General features: G+C 52.4%; 1 protein-coding gene across 4 annotated transcripts; it reads left to right on the forward strand.

Moving 5' to 3' along the window:
* Positions 1 to 26,736, forward strand: PLEKHM2 (pleckstrin homology and RUN domain containing M2). 4 transcript variants are annotated; one of them, XM_063176744.1, is made up of 20 exons: positions 1 to 85; positions 10,530 to 10,636; positions 11,662 to 11,771; positions 13,110 to 13,209; positions 13,703 to 13,790; positions 14,238 to 14,424; positions 16,607 to 16,666; positions 18,914 to 19,127; positions 20,424 to 21,239; positions 21,500 to 21,569; positions 21,649 to 21,739; positions 22,409 to 22,473; positions 22,695 to 22,783; positions 23,360 to 23,492; positions 23,573 to 23,763; positions 24,059 to 24,124; positions 24,587 to 24,746; positions 24,938 to 25,117; positions 25,200 to 25,316; positions 25,639 to 26,736. In XM_063176744.1, the coding sequence occupies exons 1-20, from the start codon at positions 26 to 28 to the stop codon at positions 25,774 to 25,776; spliced, it is 3,042 nt and encodes a 1,013-aa protein (XP_063032814.1). In that variant the 5' UTR covers positions 1 to 25; the 3' UTR covers positions 25,777 to 26,736. The 4 variants fall into 4 exon arrangements, with proteins under 4 accessions (XP_063032814.1, XP_063032815.1, XP_063032817.1 ...); XM_063176745.1 differs by lacking the exon at positions 16,607 to 16,666; XM_063176746.1 differs by lacking the exons at positions 1 to 85; positions 10,530 to 10,636; positions 11,662 to 11,771 and adding an exon at positions 12,620 to 12,744.
* Positions 26,737 to 26,760: the final 24 nt, after the last annotated feature.

A 26,760-nucleotide genomic window follows, 5' to 3' on the forward strand; every position in this document is an offset into this window, starting at 1 on the left:
GGCGGCGGCGGCGGGCGGAGGCGCCATGGAGCCGGCGGAGGTGAAGGACCGCATCCTGGAGAACATCTCCCTCTCCGTCAAGAAGGTGGGAGCGGGAGCACGGCGGGGGCTGCGGACATCGACCCGCGGTGCTGAAAGGGCTGGGCCTGGGGACACCCCTGGGCTGCGGGGGTTGGGGGCAGCCCTGGGGAACCCCAATGCCGGGGCTGCGGAACTGGGGACAGCCCTGAGGAGCCCCAGTGCTGGGGCTGCGGAACTGGGGACAGCCCTGAGGAGCCCCAATGCCGGGGCTGCGGAACTGGGGACAGCCCTGGGGAACCCCAATGCCGGGGCTGCGGAACTGGGGACAGCCCTGAGGAGCCCCAATGCCGGGGCTGCGGAACTGGGGAGAGCCCTGGGAGCCCCGCTCTGGGCCTGGAGACATCCATGGGCCCCCCCCTCAGCTGGTGCTGGGGACAGCTCTGGGACCCCGTGCTGTCCTGTGGCTGAGGGTGGGGCTGTGGGCCTGGGGGCTCCCCTCTGCCCAGGGCTGCCCATGGGGGCTGTGTCTGATAATGCAGGGCTGGGGGACGCTCCTGGGGACCACACACCACTGCCATGCATGTAGGGCTGAAGGACGGGTCCCTATGGACCTTCTGCCTGAGGGATGGGGCTGGGGGACAATCCTACACACCCCCACAGCCAAGAAATAATAACTCCCGGGGATACTGATGGACTCTGGGACAGGAGCGTGGGGTCAAGGGCACTCAGCATCCCTTTTGCCAGAGGTGGACACTTTTGGGAGTGTCCTTATGCTGAGGGTATGAAGTTGGACACAGCTCTTCTGGTGGTGGGGGTGGCACATCTGGGGTGTGGAGTCACCCCGCCAAAGGGACACTGCCAGGGCCACCCCAGGACCCTCTGTTTTAGCTGGCTGGGATATACTGGGATTGTCCTGCCCAGGATTCCCCGTTTCAAAGGACAGGATTGGGGGAACCCTTTTTCCTGGGGCTCTATTCAGGAGGGATTTGGAATCCAGACTAAAACCGTCTCTGTAGAGGTTCTCTCTCCAGCCAGGCATGTCCTGTGGGAGGCACAGGACCTGGGACATGCTCCCCATGTACACAGGGAATGTGTGGTTCATTCCTGTGCCCTGCTCTGTGCCCTCAAAGCAATGCTCTGAACTTGTGTCCTCTCACCTTCTCCTTGCCCCTTGTTTCTCCTTGGATGGTTCCTTAAAGCCCATCCTGGTGGTGGAAACATCCATGAGCCGGCACAGAGGGGACCAGGATGCTGAAAATCTTTGGGAAGGCCAAAGGAGAGAGTTGTAAGGACATGCTGGAAGTTTTGGTTTGGCCCACACATGAGCTCCAACCAGCCTTGAAAAAGAATCCCTGCTCCATTTGAGGAGGCAACAGGAGTTTCATTTGTGTTTGTCCCAAGCTTTGGGGCAAAGGCTGCCTGGACTTGCTGTTGTTTCTCCAGTTGCTGGGTTTCCTCTGCCTTATGGAATAGTTTTCCTATGCTCTGCAGTGTGTCCTGACTCAGATTCATCCATGAAAACTTGTTTTATGAAGACCAGCGTGAGTGAATTCCTGGTGCTGTTAAGAAAGGGATGGCTGGACACTGCCTCTGGTGTGTAGGACGGATGTGCAAACCTCTCCCGGCTTTTTTCTTCCATGGATGACCCTGACCTCTGGTCTCTTGCCTTTTTATCCTCTGAGAATTAAGGATAATCTTATATCTGTCTGGAAATCAGTGGATGTTCAGCCTGCTCTGAGCTCTGTCACAGTGCTCTGGATTGTTTCTGCCTTAGTTTCCCTGTATATATAAGGAATACAACTTCCCACACAGGACTGGTTGGACCTAATTTATTTGCATTCACAAAATCCTTGGAAGATCACGTTTGGAAATGCTCAAAAATCAACATGTTTTTTTTAATTACTGTTGTGATTGAAGAGGACTCTTTAGCTCCAGCTCTGCCAGCACACCATGGCCTGCCCAATCCCTGCCAACTCCTGTCTTGGTCCAGCAGTGAAATTTTTGGGATTTTCTAATCCTGCCTGTTCATCCAAAACTCAGGGAAGTGTAGGAGCCTGCTTTAGGCTGATGATTAATTGCTACCATCCCAGTGAAACCAAACTCAGGCCATGGTGAAATTCCACCCTGCCTTTTTACCCCCAGGATGCAGCTCTCCTTCCTCAGGGAAATCACTGTGGAGCTGCTATTTTTTCCCAGTGCTTTCCTCTCCCACTTCAGCCTGAAATCCCTGATCCTCTTTTTCCCTGTGAGTAGCAAGAGTAAAGTACCAGGTTAAGGGAGCAAGTGGCTTTGTGCTGGGAAATCCTACTGTGTCATCCTCCTCTTGAGTAACTCCTTGGCACTGGAATTGTGTCATGGGGTTTGGAGGAGTTTTCCAAGCATCCTGCCTCTGATTTCAGGAGCTTCCTCACAGTGTGGGCTGCTCATTTCTTACTTTCAGCACTGGTGCAGGTGTGCAGTGGAGGATTTGGATGTGTCTGTGGGGATGGTGGGGGTTTTCTTTTCTCAGCTGCAGACCCAAAGGGGAGGGAACAATGCTTTATTTTCATGGAGCTGCCCAGGGAAGAGGAACCCGTGTTCAGCAGCCTTGGATGGGGAAGGAGAGGAGCAGCAGCACAGCCCTGGGAAGGGTTTGACACTCAGGGCTGGGGCTGTAGCTGGCTGTGATTTCAGTTTTTGCTGGATTTTAGGAATGGGGGATTCATGCATGTTGGAACCCTGGCTACTGAGAATTTTAGATTTTCTGGTTGACAGGCACTGATTCCTAAGAGAACACTGCATTTGACTTGAGGTTGTGGAGAAGGCTTCTAAAACTGTGTGATAGAACTGGGATTCTGGGTGTGTGGATGCTGTACAAATCCACAGCAAAAAGAAATGCTTCAATTCCAAGCAAACCCCTCAAACCTCAGTGAACAGGTCAGTTTCTGTTATTTTCCTGGAAAGGCTTGAGGGATGGAGCACAGATGGAAAAGTGGCAAATGTGCTTGGGGAAGGTAATTCCAGCCTGTGGGGTTCTCTGTGTGGTTCCCAGGTACCAGGGGGAAGATCAGTGGCAGCTCTGCTGTGGATTTCAGAGCTGTGAGGATGGAGGTGTGAAGTCAGCCTCCACTGGAAAGTGAGGCAAAACACCCAACTTAGACAAAATAGGCTTCTCTAACCAGAGACATGCCAGGAAACTTCTGCTTTTGGCTCCAGGAGAGGCTGGGAAAGCTCAGCACTGGGGAGCTGGGTCCCTGCTTCATTTCCAAGGGAATTGGGAACATGGTTTTGATTACCCATCTACAGCTTGTCCTCTGTGTCCTCCCTGGGAGCTGTAGATTAATTCACAGTGTGATGCTTTCTGCACACATGGACAGTGTGGTGGCTGTTTAATTTCCCTTTTCCCACTCAGTTCCCCTTCTGCTAAGAGGGCTGTGCTCCAGCTCAAATTACTGCACAGATTGCTGCCCAACCCTTGTTTTTTGTGAAGATTTAGGGCTTTATTGGGGCAGAAGGCTGGGGATGGGCTTGTTATGGCTGCTTGTTTCCTTCTGGGAGATGCTGCTGTGTAGGGTGGCAGTGTCCAGGTGCAGTCCAGATGAGCTCCAAACATACCAGAAATGCCAACAACTTCAAATCCATCCTTGGCCAAGCATCTGCTGGTAGCCAGCAGCTGTCACAGGTTCCCTGGTCCATGAAGCTGGTGGTTTGTGTTCTTTTGGGTTTCCCTGAATATTTTCTAGGCTCAGGAGGGGTTTAGTGCTCTCCTGCCTGGGATTAGGGGTGCAAATGCAGTCCTTAAGCAGTGTTATTGTTGACAATTCCAGGAGCTGAATGTGAAATCAGAAAAGAGGTTAGAATCCCGGATTTTGGGGCTCCTCTCTGGTTTTCAGGCCGTTCTGCTGCCTTTGAAGGACACACATTGCCAGGAGCTCTGGAGCAGCTGATCCTTGGTGCATGTCAATCAGGTGGAGCAGTGGTTTTTGCTGACGTTGCAGGAGTTGTTGCCAAAAGCTCTGGCTCTGCTCTGTTTCTGCATGACTTTGGGAAGGTTTCCACTGCCCTCACAGCAAGTTAATGCTGAGCCTTTGCTGCCTGTCTCCAGGTTGGATTTTTAGCCCTGTACCTTTGAAATGCCATTGCAGCCTCCTAAGCTGCTGAGCTCTGCCTTGTGCCACCTCTGCTTCTCCTGCACAGTGAGGGAAGGTGGTTTGGGCATGGCTTGGAACCCCTGTGTCCTGGAGTGGAGCATCCCTACTCAAACCACGTAGGGAATGTGCTCATCTCTGCCTGGCTGCATTTATTCAGCCCAACACAGAGATGTGAAAACAGCCAAACAGTCTCTTGCCTTCTGCTCCCTTTTGAGAGGCACCTCTGGCTCAAAGACCACAGGGTTTTTATCTCTGCCAGGGTCTTTCCTTCACTCACATCTGTTGCTGCTGCAGGTTCCACATGAAGAGGGCATTCCTGCATGTTCCTCTGCCATGTGTACCAGGTTTGCCAGCTGCCAAAAGCCTGTGGGTGAAGTAGCAGCAATCTCATGGAGCTCCTGAGTTGTCTGTGACTGTGTTCACAAGGGTCTGAGGATGAGGGAGGAGATGAGGATCTGACTCCATGCTTCAGAAGGCTTGATTTATTATTTTATGATTTATATTATATTAAAACTATACTAAAAGAAGAAAGGATTTTATCAGAAGGCTGGCTAACAATAGAAAAAGAAGAATGATAACAAAGGCTTGTGTCTCAGACAGAGAGTCCGAGCCAGCTGACTGTGATTGGCCATTAATTAGAAAGAACCAACGTGGACCAATCCCAGATGCACCTGTTGCATTCCACAGCAGCAGATAATCAATGTTTACATTTGGTTCCTGAGGCCTCTCAGCTTCTCAGGGGAAAAAATCCTAAGGAAAAGATTTTTCAGAAAATATCATAACTATAGTTGTCCATGAAGACAAGACACAGGGGTCACTCAGGTGCTTTCAACAACTCCACAGGTTTGTCTTGGTGGGCCTCCATCGGCTTTGTTCCTGTGGTGCTGTGGTTCTGCTCTCATCATAGTTGTGTGTTGCTTGAGTATTTCAGAGTTTATCTCTTTTGAAATTCCTCTTGCCTCATCCCAGTGCTCAGGAACTTCCCTGCCTGGCCATCCAGGAGCCACTAAAGTAGTCAAGGAGTCACATCCACAATTTTAAGGGGATTGGGGTCTGCAGGTACCTAAACTGATGTTTGTCCTCCATAACACCCAAAATCAGCTCTGGAGCTGAGGGTGGACAAGCCTGTGATAACATTTTGGGAATTAAAAAATCCCATTTGTTCTCCTCTCTCTAGCACAAAGCGTTTTGCTGGGGGAGCAGCCGGTTTGGGAGGGTGAATTTGGCCGTGGTTTTCCCAAGGAGCTAAAGGAAAGCCTCCAAGCCTCTCTCCTTCTGATTGCACAATTTTGGTGGCTGTTGAGTGATTTCAGCTTTCCCCACTTCTGGTGAGCTGCTCCAAGAGGTGTAACTGAATTTAGCAGGGGCTGGAGGCCGTGGGTGGTGGGGAGGGACTCAGAGCAGCAGCTTTCTGAGGGAGCAGCACTTTGCTTGCTTCTGGCATGTTTGCCACTGGTCTTGGGGTTTTTTCCCCATAAAATCGATTTTTTTCTGTTATGCTGAGTATGTGACCTTCTCACCTGCCTTTGGTTAGCTCAGGGACCTTGTTCTGTGCTCAGCCCCTGCTCTGCTCGCTGTGACAGAGGAACAGAATGCTCCCTAAAAATTCCCACTGGAAAAAAACCTCTCCTTGTCTGAGTCACACATGGGTCCAGCCTGCTGCAAGCTTTGCTGCTTAGAAATAGTGAAGGGAAGCCCCAGAAAAGCCTTGGGAGGTGTGAGCTGAGAAGTCTGTGTGTCCCAGGAGGTGACAATCTTGCTGGCATTGGATTGGGAATGCTCAAAGCTCAGTGTTTCCAGCAAGGAGCAACTTTGCTGTGGGTTTCAGCTTCACCTGAGCAGGCTCCTGTCTCTCCACATCTCCAGTGGCACTTGTGGTGTCTTTTAGCATCTTTCTGATGCTCTCTGAATGTGCTTGGTGTGTTTTAACTGGAAAAATCCCCAAGATCCAGGCAGGGCCCACAAAGTGGGAAGCTGGGCGCTGAGGCCAGTGCTGGTTTGTAGGGAGTGTTGAGTCAGACCTCCAAAATGTCCTGCTAGAAGCTGGAGTTTTAGAGCTTTGTGTTGTACAAGTGCATGGCATTCAGCCTGCTTTTATGCATGGTATGGAAAACCAGGAGTTTTCCAGGCCCAGGAGTTCAGCCTCCTCCTTATCCATTTGCCATTGCATGTCTGTACCCCCTGAGCAGGTGTGAAAGTGAGTTCTGAGGTGTCTGTCCTGGCCTTTCCCCTGTGTCCTCCCTTGGCACTGAGCTGTCATTGCTTGGGACAAGGCCAGTTCCCATTTCTTGTGCTCCCTGGAGCTCCAGGATTGCTCCTGAGGGTGCTCAGCTCTTCCAGCTGGGGAGAACCCCTCAGCTCAGTGCATGTGCTGTGGGTGGGAATGAGGGTTTTGAAGCACCTTTCCAGTCCCAGTTGAGGAGCTGAGGAATGCAAAGGGTGTTTGTTTTCCTTCCACCCTGTTTGTCCTGCCAGGGAAATACCAAGCAGAACAAGTGAAATGGAATTGATGTTGGAAAGCTGCTGTGAAACATCTGCAGGGCAGATTTACAGAGGGGAGATGTGGACTCACTTGGGTTGAGGCCAGCCTTGAACAGGTCAGGAGACTTTCAGTGTTCCAGTGAGGTTTTAGAATTACTGAAGGGATTTCACAACCACCACAAGAATGATTAGATTTGGGAATGGGCTTTCCAGAACACCTCCCTGATTATTTGCAACACAGGAGCTCTGCAGATCAGCCTGCAAATCTCCACACTCTTTGAGAAGCACTGCAGTAACAGGTTATAAAATTGTGCAAGGAAGAGCCTCTCTCACGTGTGCCAGCATTGGGGTGGGGTGTGTCACTGCTAGAAAAATGAACTTGTGATTGATAAACAGCAATTAAATCCTCCTCCTCAGTGGTGGCAGTGTTTCCCAGTGGCAGCCAGGTCTCTGTTGCTGTTGGACAAACTCCCCTGTGCTCCAGCTCTCCCAGGTGTGTTCAGCCATGGCTGGGCCGTTGTTGCCCTCTCCCTGAGCAGGTTCTGTGCTCAGACCTGGCCAGGCTGCACAGTGGTCCCTGTGGCTGCATGGCTGGGATGCCTGCTGCATGCCAGCAGGGCTTCTTTTGGCCACAGGAATGTCTATAAATAGCCCTGGGTCAGGGCTCCAGGCATTGCTGTGCCCCTCAGGAGCATGAGTCCTCCATCTGAGGCAGCCATCAGCCCTTCCTTCTGGGTTTGGGGCGCAGAGGAGATGAGGGGAAGAGCATCTCTGCAGAAATCCAGGAATGGTGGTTTTAACCCAATTATTTGCCTCCTTCCTGGTCTCCCTGGCTCCAGCCCAGCTGTGTCAGGGAGCTGCTTTGTGGGTGCCTCATGAAGTTGGTCACCACCTCCCAGACAGGTCTGACTGCAGGAGGAGAGGCTGGTTCAATTATCCATGTGTGTTTTATAACAGGAGACTCCATATAAACACTCCACAAAATGCCATTTTTGGGGTAGTGCCACATCACCCATCATGGCTGCTGGTGGTTGTAGTTCCTACAAATTTTCAGCTAGGCATTGAATCTTTGAAAAACAGCACAGCTGGACTTTGTTCCCCAGTTGGAAAAGCTGTTTCATCCTAACTTTTCTCCCACTTCTTCCCAAGCCAGAATCACCTCCCCATCAGCTTTTGTAAGTGTTTCCCCACCCTGGCTGGAAGGGTGATTCCACCCAGGAGATCCCAAGGCTTGCTGTGTCTTGTTTCCTCCCTGGCCAGGGTGGCTGGGCAGGGATTCACCTGCCTGGTCTCTGCTGGGAATTGTGCTCCAGTGAGCTGTGCCTGCCCTTGGCTGGGTGCTGGAAGCCTTTGGCCATGGTTATTTTGGAGGGATGCTGGGAGAGGCACCATCCCTGTGTGCACTGGCTGCAGGAAGGAGCATGACAAAGTTCTGAGTTATTTTGGGAGAAAGGAGGAAAGAAAAAAGAGGAATTACTTCTATTTCCTCATCTCTTGTGCTGCCCAGGCTTGGAGTGTCTCTGTCACGAGGAATTCCTCTGGTCAGAGGCACAGACAGGCTCCAAGTTCCCTCCAAACTGACCTCCCCAAGCTGTGTCTCATTTTTTTCAGTGGTGAGCTAACAAAATGCCTGATTTATTCTTGTTCCCCCAGCTGTCCCCCACAGCTGCATTTCCCCAATCCAGCACAGAGCCTGCAGAAACACCCAGAACCTCTTCCAAGGATGGTCCAGCTCCCTGCAGAACCCACAGCCTGGCTGGGACAAGTCAGGAATATCTGCCTTCAAGTGCTGGCTCATGTCCTGTGAGATCTTTGCCTCTATTTTCCCCAAAATGGGATGTTTTAGTGAGCTCCAGCTCTTGGACATCATCCCCATGACTGCATCTATCCATCACCTGAGGGATATGGCTCTGAATTATAGGTTTGTTTCTTCCTCTGATGTCCTTGCTGCAGCTTCAAACGCTGGCTGCAGGTACCTCCTGAAATTTTTCTTCAATAGTGGTATTTTAGAGCATTTTCTTCAAGAGTGGTATTTTAGGGCATCTTCCTCTCTGCTTCAGTCTGGGCTGCCTGCAAATAGTGGGAATCTTCTGGAAAAGCTTCCTCCCAAAAATGGATAGGAGGTGTTGAGCTGAAATGCTCCAGGTCTCACGTGGGTGTTGTGAAAGCCCCTGAGGATCTCCAGAACACCCACAGGTGCCTCTGCAATCCTGGTTGTGTATCTGCTTCCCCAGGGACTCACCTGCTGGGACAGGGACAGGCAGAGCAGGGCTGTGCCACCATCAGGGAGCTCTGGCTGCCATTCTCCAGGCTCAGCAGTTTTCTCTCATCCACCTTAGGGCTGGGACCAGCTCCATGCAGGAACCTGCCTGGCTCTGCCATCTTACCTGAGAGCTGCAGAGGTGTTGGAACCCAGCTCTGGCTGTCTGGAGGACTCAGGGGGCTCAGAAACCTTGGCACAGAGTCAAAGACGCCTGTGCCTTTGATTTTAGCCCATGGAAACAATTACCAACTTTGTGTGAAGATGTACAAGACACAAGAGGTTGAGTAGAATGATAGTGAATTTATCACAGGGTAGAAAAGTAGAATTTTGGGGTTTTTAGAACGGGGGTTCAAGAGACAAGATGGAGGAATCTGGGCATGTTCTTTCTCCTTCTCCTTCTTGTCCTCCATCTTCTGCTGTGATGGTGATGCTTCTGGATTGGTTTAGAGTAGAGACAGACTGTCTAACATAGGTGATAGGTATTGGAAAATTACTGTAAATAAAGTACACATAGTTCTGAGTATAAAAGGATAACACTGCCCTGAGGGCGGTCAGCGTGCCTCAGCCTGACCTGCTGGACAGATCTCGAAGGAGAATGTTATAGATAAGAAAAAATAAACAACCCTGAGAAGCAGAACCAACACATCTCAGCTTCTTGTTTGGTCTCAGGGCTGGGAAAAAAGACTTTCAAACACCTTGGGGTCAGCTCAACACAAGAGACCTCATCAGAGAGGGGTTCAAGGTCTTTGGGCCAGGAAGGTGTTGGAGATGATATGTTCATACTCCTAAGAGTGTTCCCAGGGGCCCTGAGGTGTTCTCTGAGCCCTGGGTAACTGCACATCAAGGCTGGATGATTTTTCCAAAAGGAGCTTCTCTAGTGATAATTCTGGAGGAAAAACATGTTTTAGGGGACAGGTCAGATTTGACAAACACAGTAATGTCAAGTTTTTGGCTTTTACACATCTGTCATCTAGTGAGGTTTGGCAAGGACGTGTCAGGTCACTAAAATAACACAGATATTGTCTCTAATATTGTTGTGGCCCAGCTGAGCTGTTCCTGCACGTTGCCAGCAAACAGCCATGGCCTGTCCAGCTGAGATTACATCCCAGGAGAGTAATCTCCCTGCCTGGATGCCAAGGGTGTGTGAGACAGGACCTAAATAGATCCCTAAGCTCTGGGGGCAGGAGGAGGCCTGTGGGTCAGCTGGGAAAGGATAGAGGATTTGGGTGCAAGGGGATTTCTAGGATTTCTAGCAAGAGCAAGGAGAGGCCTCATCCATGTCAGACCCAGAAACAGAGCAGAGCTGGGGTTTATTTCTGCTCTGAACCACCAGACCCTGCTGTAGTGTTGGCTGGGAGGAAAGAGGCTGCTCACCATTGAGGAAACTTGGTTGTGCAGCCACTGCTGAGCTGTGAGATGTGGGGACCCTGGGCAAGGTTCTCCCTGTAGTTAATGCCTTTAGGGTCTTCTCAAAACCATCAGCTACACCCCATAATAAAACCTGCAACAGGGTTTAGCAAGCTGAGAGATCACAAAAAATCGTTCAGTGCTGGATATGAGTGATTTGGCACCTCCAGCTGCTCCTTGTGGGCTGGAGAGGGGCATTCTAGGCATCCCATCTCTTCTTTTTGCAGCTGCAGAGCTACTTTGCTGCCTGTGAAGATGAGACACCAGCCATCAGAAACCACGACAAGGTCCTGCAGCGCCTCTGTGAGCACCTGGACCACGCTCTGCTCTACGGGTGAGCCTGGAGACGCCTCTGGGGTGCTGCCCTGGATCTCTGGGGTGCTGCTTTACCCATGGGAAAAGCCTGGTGTGGTGTTTTTGGGGTCCCCCGTTGTGGGGAGGAAAGATGAATCTGACTTCATGTTCTTAGAAGGCTAATTTATATTATATTATATTATATTATATTATATTATATTATATTATATTATATTATATTATATTATATTATATTATATTATATTATATTATATTATATTATATTATATTATATTATATTATATATTATATATTTTATATTGTGTATTATATATTATCTACCTATTATATTCTATTGTATATTATAATATCTATTATATTTATTACATATGTAAAATGTGTATGATGTATATTAATATATATATCAATATATTAATATGTATATTGTATATATTAATATATAATTATGTATATAATTATATATAATTATATATATAATTATATATATTAATATATATCAATATATTAATATATTGATGTAAAATATAATATGTATATTATATTTTATATCAATATTATATATAATTAAATATTAATATAATGTATTAATATATATCATAATATATTATTATATATCATAATATATTTTATTATATTATATTATGAATGCTATACTAAAACTATACTAAAGAATAGAGAAAGGATACTTACAGAAGGCTTAACAAGAAAATAATGAAAAATTTGTGACCCTCTCCAGAGTCCCAACACAGCCTGACCATGATTGGTCATTAAGTCAAAACAATTCACATGAAACCAATCAAACAAGCACCTGTTGGATAAATAATCTCCAAACCACGCTCCAAAGCAGCAAAACACAGCAGAAGCAAATGAGATAATATTGTTTTCCTTTTTCTCTGAGGCTTCTCAGCTTCCCAAGAGAAGAATCCTGGTGAAGGGATTTTTCTAGAAAATATGACAGTGACACCTCAGCATGAGGAAAGCATCTAGGCAGGCATTGTGGTGGAGCTTTTGCTTCATTTTCCTCTGGGATTTTTCTTCCTGCAGACTGCAAGATCTCTCCTCGGGGTACTGGGTGCTGGTGGTTCACTTCACGCGCCGGGAAGCCATCAAACAGATCGAGGTGCTGCAGCACGTGGCCACCAACCTGGGCCGCAGTGAGTGTTCATTCAGTGTCCCCAGCTCTTGCTTTGGGTACCCCTGGGGAGGCCCAGGTTGTGCTGAGGAGTTGGTGGATCAAGGGAGCCATTGGGGTCCAGGTCCCAGGCAAAGGAATTGCAGAATCATTAAAGTTGGAAAGGACCTCTGAGATTGAGTCCTACCATTAGGCCAGCACTGCCATGTCCACCACCAAGGTGCCACATCCACACGTAGTTTGAGCATTTCCAGGGATGGTGATTCCACTGCTTCCCTGGGCAGCCTGTGCCAAGGAGGTGGGAGTGCTGCCATGACCATGTGAGATCTCTGGAAATAATGTCACTGTGCCTTGGGGCTGGCTGCTGAGGTGTAGCCTGGCTTCTGCTGCCCTGGAACCTAAGAGGCTGTGCCCTCAGGAAGGGCTCCAGACAGATGGGAGTCCTGTGGGGCCATGACCTCAGGATGAGTTCCTGGCAGAGGGTAACACTTGGGAAGGATGGGAGATCTGCAGGGCTGTACCCTTGGGAAGGGTTCCTGGCAATGGGATTCCTGCATGGATATACCCTTGGGAAGGGTTCCTGGCAGATGGGGATCCTGCAGGGCTGTGCCCTTGGGAAGGGTTCCTGGCAGATGGCAGTCCTGCAGGGCTGTACCCTTGGGAAGGGTTCCTGGCAATGGGATTCCTGCAGGGCTGTACCCTTGGGAAGGGTTCCTGGCAATGGGATTCCTGCAGGGATATACCCTTGGGAAGGGTTCCTGGCAGATGGGGATCCTGCATGGATGTACCCTTGGGGAGGGTTCCTGGCAGATAGAAGCATCCCCTCTCACCCCACATCTTGCTGCACCAGTCATGTGTGTGATTCTGCATTTTCCCTGCTCTGAGTTGTCCATAGCAGATGTTTGGGACCATCGAGGCCACTTTTGATGCAAGACCATGCCCAGATCCTCTGTGCCTGCTTATCCAAACACCTGCCTTGTCCTGGGCCTGTGCTGGTGAGAGCAGAGCTGAGCACAGGCTCTACTGTCACCTCTCCCTGCACCAGAATTTGTGTCAAATCTCACCTGGGCTGATTCATGGCAATTCTCCCTCTGCCTCTCCCTTCTCCCAGCACTTCTGGCAGGGCTCCCATTTTGCTGGAGAGACAGAGTTGTGTGGCTCCTTTTTCACCTGTCTCTCACCAATTTTACTCCAAATCATGAATCTCTCACTGGCATTCCCCTCCCAATTTCCCTCACATTTTCTCCCCTCAAATGACACGAATGAATGATCTGAGGGGTTTTAACTAATTCATGACTATTTCTAGGCTTGTGTCATTTCTCAGGTGTTTCCAGATAAATCTCTGCTGCTCTGTTTCCAGGCCGGGCCTGGCTCTACCTTGCCCTCAATGAAAATTCCTTGGAGAGCTACTTGAGGCTGTTCCAGGAGAACCTCAGCCTGCTGCACAAGTACTATGTCAAGTGAGTATCCCAGCTCCTTCTTTGGGCAATGTTTGACATCCCTCCTGGTCAGAAGACAGCCTGAATTTTCCAGTGGGGGACAAGCAGTTGATCAGGGTTTGATTTTTTAACTTGTGGGATTTATTTGGTTAATTTAAGGGTCCTAGATGTGAACACATTATTTCTATGTGAACTCTTATTTCTATGAGGCCCTGCAAGCATTTCTCCTAGTTCCTGCTTTTACTCTGGAGTCCCCTTTATATTTTTCCATGATTTCCAAGGAGCTGCTGAGCTCCTGTCTGGGCACCCAGCTTTGCTGGACACCCGGAAATGTGGCTGTAGCTCAGTTTGGGGACAGCACACAGTGGCTGCCCACAGAGGCAAGGAGTGGGCTGCCAGCTCCAGAGCTGATGTATGGCAGCTCAGAGACGCCCCCAAAGAAACAGAAGGGCCCTTGTAGCTGCTCCTCCTCTTTCCCTGGTCTGTAAAGCTCTTTTGTTCCTTCCTGTGGCAGGAACGCCCTGGTCTGCAGTCACGACCATCTGACCTTGTTCTTAACACTGGTGTCTGGACTGGAGTTCATCCGCTTTGACTTGGACCTGGTGAGTGTTTGATCTCTTCTCCTGGCTCTGGGAGAGTGGGAATGTGGAGCAGGGGAAGGCCAGGGTGGGACAGATCCCTCTGCTTGGTCCAGGGTGGACTTTCAGCTGAAAATGTGATGCTGATGATTTTGGGAAAGACTTCTTTAGGGATCCAGCAATGGGATTTATTCCTCTTGCTCAGTTCTTCACTGCTTGGAGGAGGAGCAGGGCAGATTGATGGGGATAAAGGAGCTGAGCTCTGCAAGTGTGGTACAAAACCCTGGTGTCCCTCCAGAAAACACAAATCCACTGGATAACCCTTGGTAAAACCACTGGGTTTCCTCTGAGATGGACACTGAGAAGGGACCTTCAAGGGGCAGTCCCACCATGTTGGTGGGGTGGCATTTCCCCCCAGCTGTGCCAGAAACAGTGACTGCAGCCTGACTCTGAGCCCTGCCTGCCCTGCAGGATGCTCCATACCTGGACCTGGCCCCCTACATGCCGGATTACTACAAACCTCAGCACCTGCTGGACTTTGAGGAGCGCCTGCCCAGCTCCGTGCACGGCTCCGACAGCCTCTCCCTCAACTCCTTCAACTCTGTCACCTCCACCAACCTGGAATGGGACGACAGCGCCATTGCTCCATCCAGCGAGGGTCAGTGGGCTTTGGCCACGTGTTCTTCCCACATCCCCTTCAGATAAGGCAGCAGATTTTAGACTGGAAGAGAGCAAAGCAGGAGAGCCAGCAGCCAGGCTGGGGGTCTCTCCTGTCTTACATCCTTGGGAGTGGCTTTAACCCCTAAGAGTTTTAAACAAAAAGATGGGAAATTTAGATTAGGTATTAGGAAGAAATTCTTCCCTGTGAGGGTGGTGAGGCCCTGGCACAGGGTGCCCAGAGAAGCTGTGGCTGCCCCTGGATCCCTGGAAGTGTCCAAGGCCAGGTTGGATGGGGCTTGGAGCAGCCTGGGACAGTGGAAGGTGTCCCTGCTCATAGCAGAGGGTGGCATTAAGTCAACTTGAAGGTCCCTTCCAACCCAAACCATTCTGTGCTGATTCTGTGCCTCAGACTGGGAGAGAAGGACATTCCCTGTGGGCACCCCAGGCCACATTCCCATCCTCAGGGTTTTAGCAGGAATTGGAGGACTCTCCCCACAGAGTAAAGGCTGTGCCTGTATCTGGATGTGGCTTCCAGGTCAGCAGGGACACAGGGCTGCAGGGGAGGTTTTTAACTGTTTATTTGGCAGTCCAGAGAGCCACATGTGCTGGCCCTGGAGGGGAGTAGTTTCCAGAGTCTTCTCTGTGTCATCAATCTGGGAGAAAGGCAGCCAGTGGTCTCAGAGGTGTCGGTTTTTCCTCTTGATACATCTTGAGCAGCCTGACAAATTGTCCTACCCACCCCCTCATCCCCTCAGAGAGACTGGGTGTTGTTCCTGATGAACTTGTGTGCACCATGAGTCTGCTGCAGCCAGAGCAGGGAGCTCCTGTCCTGCACCCACCACGTTCACATCAAGCAGCAGCTCTGCTGATGCTGTTCCTGATCCAAAATGCATTGGCCCTGTCCTGGTTTTTATGTCAGTTTGAGCAAAGGGGGTTGTGGAATAGAGTTGGGATGGAATGAGCTGTTAGATGGATGCAGAGAATTTGGGCCTGAGCCCACACCCAGGTGGGTTTCCTCAAGACAAGGGTCACCAGGTGCCTTTTATGAGCAAGACAGAACCTGCAGGTGTTAAAGATGCTGAGAAGGAACAGCCTGGGATGGGCATTGGAGTTGTTTTAACAAAGGACTAGGAAGCACAGCACTGGTTTGGGCTCGCCACATGTGCACTCAGGGGAGGGTTTGATTTTAGGGACTTGCTCCTGCCAAATCTCCAGCATCCCAGGGAAGGTGGAGACAGCACAAGGAGCCTGGAAATAAAACTCCCAGAGGAAGGTTCTCTGTCCCCAGAGGTTTGGCATAAGCAGCTGTTGTGCTGCACCCCTGGGTTTGCATTCCTGCTCCTCCCTCAGCAGAGCATGGCTTGTGCCAGACATCTCCTGCCTGTCCCTGCCACTGGGTGTCCCCAGCCTTCTGGTGGGTGGCTGCCTAGGGCTCGAGAGAAGAGGGCTTTGGAGTAGAGATCCAGGAGATTTTGGAGATGGATTTTGGGTTTGGCATCATCTCAGCTTATTCCATGTGTCCAGGCAGTGGCTGTGCTCTGTGTCTCAGTCTCCCCATGCACAGAGGGATTTGGTGCTGGTGTAAGAATGCTGGACCAGGACCCAGGAGGGCAGGAATTGCTGCTGCTCCTCTGGTGTGGAGGAATTGAACTTTTCCTTGTAACTATTACCCTGCTCATCATTTCAACAGGAGCATGTCTCTACCCTGAGAGTGTAGGTGGAACTGGGGATTGTAGGATCACAGGACAAGTTTTCCCCTTTAATCAGATCCCTGGCTTTGCAAACATTCATGAGTCAAACATCACAGTATCTATGGGAGGTAAGTGTGAAGTGGGGAAACTGAGGCACAGAGAGATTCAGTTGCTTCCCAGAGAGGATCAAGCCCTAGGTGACACTGCTTATCTGGTTTAGCTTCCCAGCAGCTTGAATAATGGGGCCTTCACCCTTCCCTGGTCCCTTTGTAGCTCCCATAACCCTGAGTATTCCAGAAGGAGCACTAGTGCAGCTGGTTCCCATTCACATCCACATTCCCTATTTTCTCATGTGTTTCAGATACCAGTGAGCAATTGTTTTGTTTCTCCCCATTCCCATCTCCCTCCCCAAATCCCCTTCACACTCTCCCCACTTCCCTCCCCACTACTTGTATTTCTAATCCTGAGTTTTATCCCTCATTCTTGTAGATTATGATTTTGGAGATGTCTTTCCAGCAATGCAGACCATGCCCAGCAGAGACTGGGAAGGTGGGACATGCTCATCTCTTACAGCATTTTTGTTTTCTGTCTGCATTGCTGCCCCCTGAGCTTGCTGCATGTTCCCATGTTTGTTTCTTTAACCAACTGCCCTGTCCTGATGGAATTCTGTCCAGGCCCAAAATGTGGGATGTGCCAGCTGCCCTCATGCCATGGATTTCCTCTTTGGGGTAAAGCACACAGCATGCTGACTGAAAAATTGATCCACCATCATTGATTTCCTGAAAGCCCTGGAAAATAGCTGAACTAATTCTGCTGCCTTTAATTTTGGGCATTTTGCAGGGATTAATGTGGGAGGTTTTGTTTTCCTTGGATCATCCTGTCGTATGTCAAAACTTCTCCCATGAAACCACAATATCCAGCATGTTGGGTCAGTTTGGGGTCACTACATTTATTACTTTTAGTAATTTTACCACTTTTTAAACCCACTTACCAGCTACCTCTGGCCTTTATGGCCAAGAGCACTTACCCAGCTTAAAGGAATTTATTCTTCTTCCACATGCAGCCCCTGTGCATGTCCTGCACTGGAGCAGCATCCTCTCTGCTTCACCCCCAGAGGAAACACTCCACACTCCATCCTCTGCAGTCAAAGCTGGATGGAGTTGATGGGACCACCTGAATATTTGGGGACTATTTGGGAAATCTGCCTGAATTCCATGTGGATTGCTCTCGGGCTCTAACACGCTCCCTCTTACCTTCTTTCTTACCCCACACACAGGGATGTCACAGAGGTGGTTTATCCTGTCCTTGGAGGGTACAAACCAGATTTTCCAAACCCAGGGTGCAGCCAACAGCTCCAGTGGGGGTGTTGGGTGGAGGCTGAAGCCCAGGGATGCTGGGGGAAGGCAGATCCCTCTGGATTTGAGCATATAAAACCCAATTGACTTCCCTGGTAGAGCTCACACTGACCCTCCCTGCTCCAGGGCAGCTTTTTCAGTGAGAACAAAGTGGAGTTTTGGAATCATCCAGCACAAACTGCCTGGATTAGAGTTTTACAAGAGGTTTCATTTTCCTCCTCAAATCCTACACCCCAAATCAGTCTGCCAGGGCTGTGGTTCTCTTCCCAAGGAGTCTTTGTAGCTGGCTGTGGAAAGGAACCAGAATCATGGAATGGTTTGGGTTGGAAGGGACCTTAAAGATCATCTCATTCCAATCTCTTGTCATGGGCAGGGACACCTTCCACTGGGCCAGGAATGGTGCTGGAGAAGGGAAGGGCATGGATAACTTTCCTTTAACCATGATTTTGGATGGATGATAGATAACAATGGTCCGAGCATGACTCCTGCAGCCCTTCTCCTCTGCTCTTTTTCCCTCTGAAGACTAACACGGGCCCAGCTGTTTGTGCTCTGCCCTGTCTGTGCTGCCTGCTGAATGCTGTGTCCCCTCTCCAGCACACTCCAGCCCCCAGGTGTGTCTCATGTGAGCAGAGGAGAGCAGCCAGCTCTGTCAGGGTTGCTGCTCCATGGGCTGGCTCTGTGTCTGCCCTTCCAGCTGAGCAGGCACCTTCCCACAGCTGTGGTGGTGTTTGCAGGGGTCCCAGGACCAGGGAAGAGATGAGGCTCTGACTCCATGTTTCAGGAGGCTTGATTTATTATTTTGTGATATATATATTATATTAAAACTATACTAAAAGAATAAAAGAAAGGATTTCATCAGAAGGCTGGCTAAGAATAGGATAGCAAAGAATGATAACAAAGGCTTGTGGCTCAGACAGAAAGTCTGAGACTGACTGTGATTGGTCATTAATTAGAAGCAACCAACATGGACCAATCCCAGATGCACCTGTTGCATTCCACAGCAGCAGATAATCAATGTTTACATTTTGTTCCTGAGGCGTCTCAGCTTCTCAGGAGAAAAAATCCTAAGGAAAGGATTTTTCATAAGACATGTCTTTGAGACATGGCCACGGCAGGGGAGAAGCAGCAGCTTCATGGCTCACTGTCACCTTGCCCAGGAGCAGTGGCCCCAGGACCCCTCAGCACCTCCCTCAGACTCCACCTCTGCTCTCCCTCTGCCTGCTGGCTCCTGGGTGACTGAGCTGCTGTGTCAGGCATTCTCTGAACTGCAGAGGGGGTGCAGGGTCTCAGGCTGGCCTCGCTGTCCATCCTCACCAGGAGCTGCTGGCACTGCCAATGGCGCCCACACGGTGCCCTGAGCCCCTGCACGTGGCTTGGCTCCATCTGGCTGTGCCCAGGAGCCCGAGGCGGGGCTGATCCTCTCTCCCACCCTGTGCTGCAGACGGGGACCTGACGGACACGCTGAGCTGCCCGCGCTCGGAGCCCAGCGGCGGCAGGGCCGCGGCGAGGAGCCCCACACAGCAGCGCCACAACCCCTTCAACCAGGACAGGGCTGAGGCAGCGTCCTCTGCTGACACCACACCTGTGCACAGGGCAGAGGCCACCCCCGAGGGAACAGACCAGTCTGAGAGCTGCACCGAGCTGGAGGTCATCAGGTAAGGACGCAGCTGCTGGCCTCAGAGTGGCAGATGTTGGGGATGTGCCACCTTTTCTGTCCCAGCAAGGACAGTCTCTGTGCTGCAGCCTTTATTCAGCCCTGTGGGTCCCTTGGGCTGATTCCACATCTGTCACTCTGGTTTTTTAAGATTTTCTAAGCCTTCTGATGTTGACATTCTTGTAGCGAACTTTCTCACACACTTTCTGTAAATAACTCATTGTTTTGCATTCCTTTGTGGAGGAGGAGAAAGTTCATAGACTGTCAGTCTGTCCAGTGTCATTGGAGAGGTGGCACTCTCACCCTCGATTCCACTGTTACTCTTAAAAAACTATAAATGTTAGAGTCAGAAAATAAACTTCCCTTTTTCTTCACCTTGAGAACAGCAGCATGAGCTTCTGTTCTTTTGTGTCCTATAGTGACACACATCACCCCCTTCCCCTGCCAGTGTGTGTCAGAGGGCTCAGAGTAATCCATGAGCAGTTATTTGGAGCTCTCTCCAGCTGGTGGCAGCTTTGCAGCAGCTCTGGGCTTGGATCTCGTCCCCATCCTGTTCCTCCTCCTGTTTGTCAGTGAGCTGTGGCCAGACCTGTCGTGGGAGATGCCTCTGCAGAGCTCCTGGCTGGGGTTTGAGTGTTTGACTCCTGCAGGGGAGATCCCCAAGGGATCCCTCAGAGCCCTCAATCCAGACAAAGAGCTCCAGGCTCTGTCTGCTCACACCCAGTGATGGGGACTCCCCAAACCCGCCCAGCAGGGCTGTGCTGGAGCACAGAGCTGGGTTTTACACATCGTCCCACATGGGAGACACAGGGAAGGGGAGCACTGGGCTCACTTCCCAAACAGGGGTGACCTGGCAGCAGTTTGGGTGCTGTGGGTGCCAGAACACTTCCACAGCACATCCTGGTGAGCTCCAACCTGCATCTCCCTCTCCTGGCAGGTGGGGACACAGCATTGCCACCTCCAGAAACCTCCTCCCTTCCCAGCTTCTTGATCTCTACCAGGGATTTCTCCCACATAATTTCAGCACTACAACCATTTGTGATCCCTTTACAGCCGAAAGAAAGCCCAAGGTGCTGTGTCAGCAGTGACACCTCTTTTTGGGATAGGTAGGAGAAAGTGCCCATAGCTTGTCTCATGAAAACTGGCACAGAGATGGGGGCTCTACATGGCTGCACACTGAGCAATGTTCCTGAGTAGGATTTCTCAACAGGGAAAATTGCAAAGGAACATTGTTGGACCCCCGTGTGTATTGCAGAGTGTAAACAGGCACAGTGGGTGACGTTCTTCTCTCCCACAGGTTAGCCAAGAAGAAGAAGACGGGCAAGAAGAAGAAGGTGAAGCCTGAGGAGGCAGCGAACAGCGCGGCGCCCGCAGCCCCCGAGGCCAGCGGGGACAGCGGCGTCAACGGGCTCAGCGACAGGGAGGAGCCACCGAGGGACGGCGAGGGGGACCGGGAGGAGGCGCCGAGGGACACGGACAGGGACAGGGACAGGGACAGGGAGGAGCCACCGAGGGACGGGGGCTGCCCGGGGGAGGGCGGGGAGCGCGCTGCCCTCGGCCCGCTGGCCCTGCGCATCCCCGAGATGAAGGACACGTCCATGGAGAGCGTGGGGCAGCCCCTGAGCAAGGTCATGGACAGGCTCAACGGGCAGCTGGACCTCGGCGGCTGGAACGCCGCCCTGGAGCCCCCCGGGCAGCCCTTTCGGACCGGCACGCCAGGGGAGACCCCGGATGGATCGTCCTCTGGCGACTTTAGCGAGGGGATTTCAGCCCCCATGGACTTCTACCGATTTACCGTCGAGAGTCCAAACGCTGCTGCACCAGGTGGTGGCCACCATGACCCTCCAGGGCCTGGCCAACCGCCACATGTTTCTGGTAGCCCTGAGGCTCCTGAAGAAGAAGAAAGCGGAGAGGGAGAAGCAGTTGGGGCAGTAGAGGAGTCTGGAAGGGCGAGCGATGAACCTCAGACTAGCCAGACAGAAAGCACCAACGCACAGGCTCTCTGTGAGCCCAAGAAGGAGCAGCCCAGCCCTTCCCCGAGCAGCGCTGAGGACTCTGGGGTGGAGGAAGGGCAGGGCAGCCCCTCGGAGCTGACCCATCCCTCCGAGTTCAGGTGAGGATGGGTGTGCTCAGCAGGGAGAGCATCTTCAAAACAATCATGAGCTCAAGTTAACGCCTTTCCCTTTGTCCTTGGTTTGGGGGCAAAGCCCATCCTTCTCCAGGATGAAGAGGAGGCACAAAGGGTCAGGAAGAGAAGGCCTTGGGGAGCTAACAAGTGCCCAGATCATGGATATGTTCAACAAGGAAGGGGATTACCCTTCCTGGACTCACCCAGCCTCATCTGTGTCCATCCTCTGCTGTCTCTCTCTGCAGGGTTGATAACAACCATCTCCTCCTGCTGATGATCCACGTCTTTCGGGAGAACGAGGAGCAGCTGTTCAGGGTAAGGAGTCTCCATCAATTAAAGATCAGCTCTGTGCCTGCAGCAGCCCCGGGCTGAGAGCTCCTTTCTTTCCATGCAGATGATCCGAATGAGCACGGGGCACATGGAAGGGAACCTGCAGCTGATCTACGTCCTGCTGACAGACTGCTACGTGTACCTGATCCGCAAAGGTATCACATCCCCACAGCCCTGGGCTCAGTGGCAGGGAGGGAGGCTCCATCCTGTGATGGTGTTCACAGGGGTCTGAGGATGAGGGAAGGAATGAGGATCTGACTCCATGTTTCGGAAGGCTGATTTATTATTTTATGGTATATATTATATTAAAACTATACTAAAAGCATAGAAGAAAGGATTTCATCAAAAGGCTGGCTAAGAATAGAAAAAGAAAGAATGATAACAAAGGCTTGTGTCTCGGACAGAAAGTCTGAGCCAGCTGTGATTGGCCATTAATTAGAAACAACCAACATGGCCCAATCCCAGATGCACCTGTTGCATTCCACAGCAGCAGATAATCAATGTTCACATTTTGTTCCTGAGGCCTCTCAGCTTCTCAGGAGAAAAAAATCCTAAGGAAAGGATTTTTCATAAAAGATGTCTGTGACACCATCCCTGGCCTGTCCATGGATTAGGCCATCATTGCCTTCACTGCCCATTCCCTTGAATCCCGTGCTCACAGCAGGGAGCTCAGATTGACTTGTCCCCAGGACCCTGGGACTCATGGGGGACACGTGTCCCGTGGCTCTGTGCTGCCTGGGCCATGGCTCGGTTTGCAGGTGCTGCTGCAGAGGGGGTGCAGTGTGCAGTGCCCCCCTTGACGTGGCTCTCTGTGTCTGTGCCAGGGGCAGCGGAGAAGCCGTACATGGTGGAGGAGGCCGTGTCCTACAACGAGCTGGATTACATCTCGGTGAGCCTGGCCAGGGCTGAGGGTGGGTTTGTGTCCATGTGAACCTTTGAGAGAGGGAGAGCTGGCAGTGATGCCCCTTCCAGTGCCACCTCTGTGGGTGCCCATGTCTTTGGGCAGCAGAGTGACCACTGCCCCTCTCCCTGGGTCAGAAGCTCAGTCAGCCCTGCTCTGTTGCCCCTCATCCCATGCCTGGCTTCCCTAACCATTGCTGTGTGGCACAGGTTGGGCTGGATCAGCAGACAGTGACCCTGGTGTGCACCAACCGGAGGAAGCAGTTCCTGCTGGACACTGCCGACGTGGCTCTCACCGAGTGAGTGGGGACCTGAGCACAGAACTCTGGGACTCTTGGGCTTGGGGACAGTGGGAGACTCCAGAGAGCCCTTCATGACAGTCCTGTGACCCGTGAGGGGGTTGGGGGCTGGTTAGGTGCCACTGGCTGAACCCAGCTGACAGCTGGAAATGCCTCCGTCATTTCCAACATTACAATCAAAGTATCTTCCCTGGATCAAGAGTTACTCTGTTCCTCAGTCTGAGCTTTGGGACTCTGGGCAATGCAGACCCCGTGTCACTTGTGTCACTTGGCATGAGCAGGGATGAGCTCCAAGGCTTGTCCCAGGTCTCTGTGTGTGCTGGCAGCTCAGGGAGGTGACCATCAAGCCATAGTGGGATCTGTGCTGGGATGAGTGACCACCTCTGGGTGTCACCCATCTCCTTTCTGGAGTCTGGCAGGCTCCCATCACCTTTGGTCTGTAGGTTGATTTTGCAGCTCTTTGGTCTGGAAGACCAGAGGCTCACGGTGAAGGGGAGTCCCTTGGGCACCAGGTGTATGAGGGAGGTGAGGGGCTGTTTGCCCCAGCCTCATCAGAGATCTCTGCCTCCCTCTCAGGTTCTTCCTGGTCTCCTTGAAGTCAGCCATGATCAAAGGGTGCCGGGAGCCCCCTTATCCCAGTATCCTCACGGATGCCACCATGGAGAAACTGGCACTTGCCAAGTTTGTGGCACAGGAGTCCAAGTGTGAGGTGAGTTTGGGTATCACCACCAGCACTGCAGGTGATGAAGGCTCACAGGAGACTCCCTTGACTTCTCCTGGTTCTTCCAGGCCTGCAGCGTGGTTGTGCGTTTCTACGGCCTCGTTCACTGGGAGGACCCCATGGATGAGGCACTGGGGCCCTCCAGCAGCAGCTGCTCCTCTGCAGAGCACGCTGTCACCAAGGATGGCATGCTGCACTACAAGGCAGGCACCTCCTACCTGGGCAAGGAGCAGTGGAAGCCCTGCTTCGTGGTGCTCAGGTGGGCACTGGGGCTCTGGGGCAGGGCTGGGGTCACACAGGGCTCTTGGGAGGAGGTGCTGGGAGCAGTTTGCTGCAGTTTGCTGCCCAAGAGCTGCCTGGGCGGGGGAGAGGACTCATCTTGCCACCTAAAGGGGCCAAGCCACCGGTTTGGTGGCTAAAGCCGCAGTTTGTGGGTGCCCAGCAGCAGGAATGTGACCCCACAGGGCTGCAGGGGTGGCTGTGGGACCAAGGGCAGGGGATACCAGAGCTGGGCTGACCCCAGTTCCCCCCTCTCTCATCTTCCCAAACTGCAGCAATGGGATCTTGTACCAGTACCCCGATCGCACGGACGTCACCCCTCTGCTCTCCATCAACATGGGGTGAGTGGCTGGTAGGACACAGAACCCAGACTGCATGGGGATCTGGGGAGCAGGAGCTACTTGGGCTGTCCAGGAGGGGTTCCAGGCTGGATCATGGCCTGGTCCATGCTGCAGGAATCCCGACTGCTCCTGCCTGGGGGCAGGTGCCCATTTGTTTTGGCTCTGGTGATGCCACTGGAAATGGGCTAATTTCCTTCCTTGGAAGGGGCCTTGGCCTCTGAAGGGTGATGCATCCCTCCGAGAGCCCTGCTGGGAGACCCACTGTGCTCACCTCCAGCTCTCCTGCAATGTGAAGAGCCTGGAGATGGTCCTTGGAGCAATCCCAGGGGATATCACTGATGGGGAATGAGTGTTTGTGGGGTCAGGGGCGAGGTGCTGCCCAGGGAGGGCAGTCAGAGGCTGTTCTCAGGCTCGTGCCGGCCCGTCCATCCCGCTCACGTCCCTCCTCCCCCTCTCTCCCAGCGGCGAGCAGTGCGGGGGATGCCGGCGTTCCAACACCACCGACCGGCCCCACTCCTTCCAGGTGATCCTGACGGACCGGCCCTCCCTGGAGCTGAGCGCCGACAACGAGGAGGACATGGCAGACTGGATGCAGTACTTCTGCCAGGCCGTCTCCAAAGGGGTGAGCTGGGGACAGGCCCCGAGCGTGGCTGCTTTGCCCTGAGCCCCTTTGGCGCTGCTGAAGGGAGCAGGAATGTCTGTCAGGATGGAGCAGGCAGCTTTATCCTGAGCCTGCAGGGTTTCCCCACAGGGCACCCATGGAGATGGGGCTCCTTCATGCCAGGTTTCACCCTCCTTCCCCACCCCACACAGGTGATCCCTCAGGGTGTTGCGCCGACGCCGTGCGTTCCCTGCTGCCTGGTGCTGACAGATGAGAAGGTTTTCACGTGCCACGAGGACTGCCAGACCAGCTTCTTCCGCTCGCTGGGCACCGCGGAGCTCACCCATGTCACCGCTGTCTCCACGGAGGCTGGCAAGGAGTACTGCATCCTGGTGAGGGCAGGGCTCTGGGACCTGCTGCCCGGGGCTGGGTGAGCACCCAGTGCTGACCCCTGGCCTCTCTCTCGGTGTTTAGGAGTTTGCTCAGGACAGCAAGGAGTTCCTGCCCCCCTGGGTCCTTTATTTTAGTTGCACTACAGAACTGGAGAGGTTCCTGTCAGCACTGAACGTCGCGTGGAGGAACATCTACCAGGTGAGCATGTGGGGCTGCCTCACACCCTCAGCGAGTGAGGGAGGGCAGAGGGATGAATTTGTCCCTGGAGGGTGAACCCAGAAAGGGCAGGAGAGCCAGGGAGCTCCTGTGGCTCCATAAAATCACAGGATGTGGGATTTGGGGGCTGGCATGACAAGCCATGAGCACACAGTGGTGACAAGAGGGGTGTGAGGAATGTGGGTCAGCCCCACTGTCACCATATCCGTGACACAGGCGGCCTGTCCATGTGGGTTTGAGGTGGTTTTACAGTGAGAGGGAGAAGTGACTGTTGTCTGTTCCCCTCCTTCCCCCCGTGTTTCAGGTCGATCTCCAGCACAAGGCCATTCTGGATGCTGCTGTGAAGAAGAAGTGTGAGGATGCCCAGAGCCTCATCGACAGCGCCTGGCAGCGCAGCGACAGCCTCTGCCGGGGCCGGGCCGAGCGGGACCCCTGGTGTTAACCCTGCCCAGGGGAGGACAGCTCACGGGGGCCAGTTTTGGGGATCAGGGCCTGTATCTGGGCAGCTGGCACCCCAAACCCTCTGCCATCGCTTGGTCCCCACCAGGGCCGTGCCTGCAGCGTGGACCCCGCGCTCTCCACCGAGCCAGGGACACCCGGCGTGGTTTGGGGAGCAGCCAGACGCTTCACCACCTGCACCTGCTCCTTCCTCCTTGTCCAGCTGCCAGGGGGCAAATAATTTGCCTTTCACAGAGTAATGTCCCAGTAGTAGTGAGGGAGAGGGTGGGAGCGGTGTGGGCTGGGACAAGCATCCCCGTTCTGGTGGGGAGCAGGACTGAGGACTTGTTCATTTTCGAACAGGGTCGGGGCGAGGTGGGGGCACTCAGTCGCTACCGTGCATGTTTTGTTGCTCATACAATCACCGCTGTGTTGGGAGGAGGAGTCGGCACCGCCCCGTCTCCTCCTCCTCCTGGAGAGCTCGCCCGGGGCCTCCAGGCTCCGCTGAACCACTCTCAGCCTGTCCAGGAGATTTGAGGCTAAGGAAGAAAGGAACAAGGCCAAATATTTGGCTTAAACATGGTTTTAGGAAATCTCAGCAGCCGGTTTGTGGTTTTAATGCTGACCCTGTGCACTGGGGGAGAAGAGATGGAGTCCCCACGTTCTTCAGGTGTCCTGAGGGGCATTGTCATGTGGCTGCCACCAAACACGTCCCCATCTCCTCAGCTCACTGCATCTGAGGCCAGCGAGGACCCATCGCCACTTGCGCTCCACAACGAGCACTTTGGGGCACAACCCCAGCTTTTAAATAATATTAATAACAATAATAATAACCCGGAGACCTTCTCATGTAATATAAGTTCACGGGGCCTTTTTCTGGGAGGAAACATACGTGACTGAATGTATATGTACATACATTTGCTTCCTTTCCCCTCTCCCCAAATAAACAGACCTTGGTAACTCAGCCTTGGCCCCTCGCCACATTCTG

This window comes from Melospiza melodia, chromosome 26, assembly GCF_035770615.1.
Source record: "Melospiza melodia melodia isolate bMelMel2 chromosome 26, bMelMel2.pri, whole genome shotgun sequence".
Taxonomy (NCBI): Eukaryota; Metazoa; Chordata; class Aves; order Passeriformes; family Passerellidae; genus Melospiza; species Melospiza melodia.

What these genes read in the sequence shown, in the direction of transcription:
- PLEKHM2 (XM_063176744.1), top strand. Translation starts at nt 26, where the DNA reads ATGGAGCCGGCGGAGGTGAAGGACCGCATCCTGGAGAACATCTCCCTC. An exon ending in CGTGTACCTGATCCGCAAAG is followed by an intron (nt 21,740 to 22,408) that starts GTATCACATCCC and finishes TGTCTGTGCCAG; the next exon opens with GGGCAGCGGAGAAGCCGTAC. An exon ending in CGTGGAGGAACATCTACCAG is followed by an intron (nt 25,317 to 25,638) that starts GTGAGCATGTGG and finishes CCCGTGTTTCAG; the next exon opens with GTCGATCTCCAGCACAAGGC.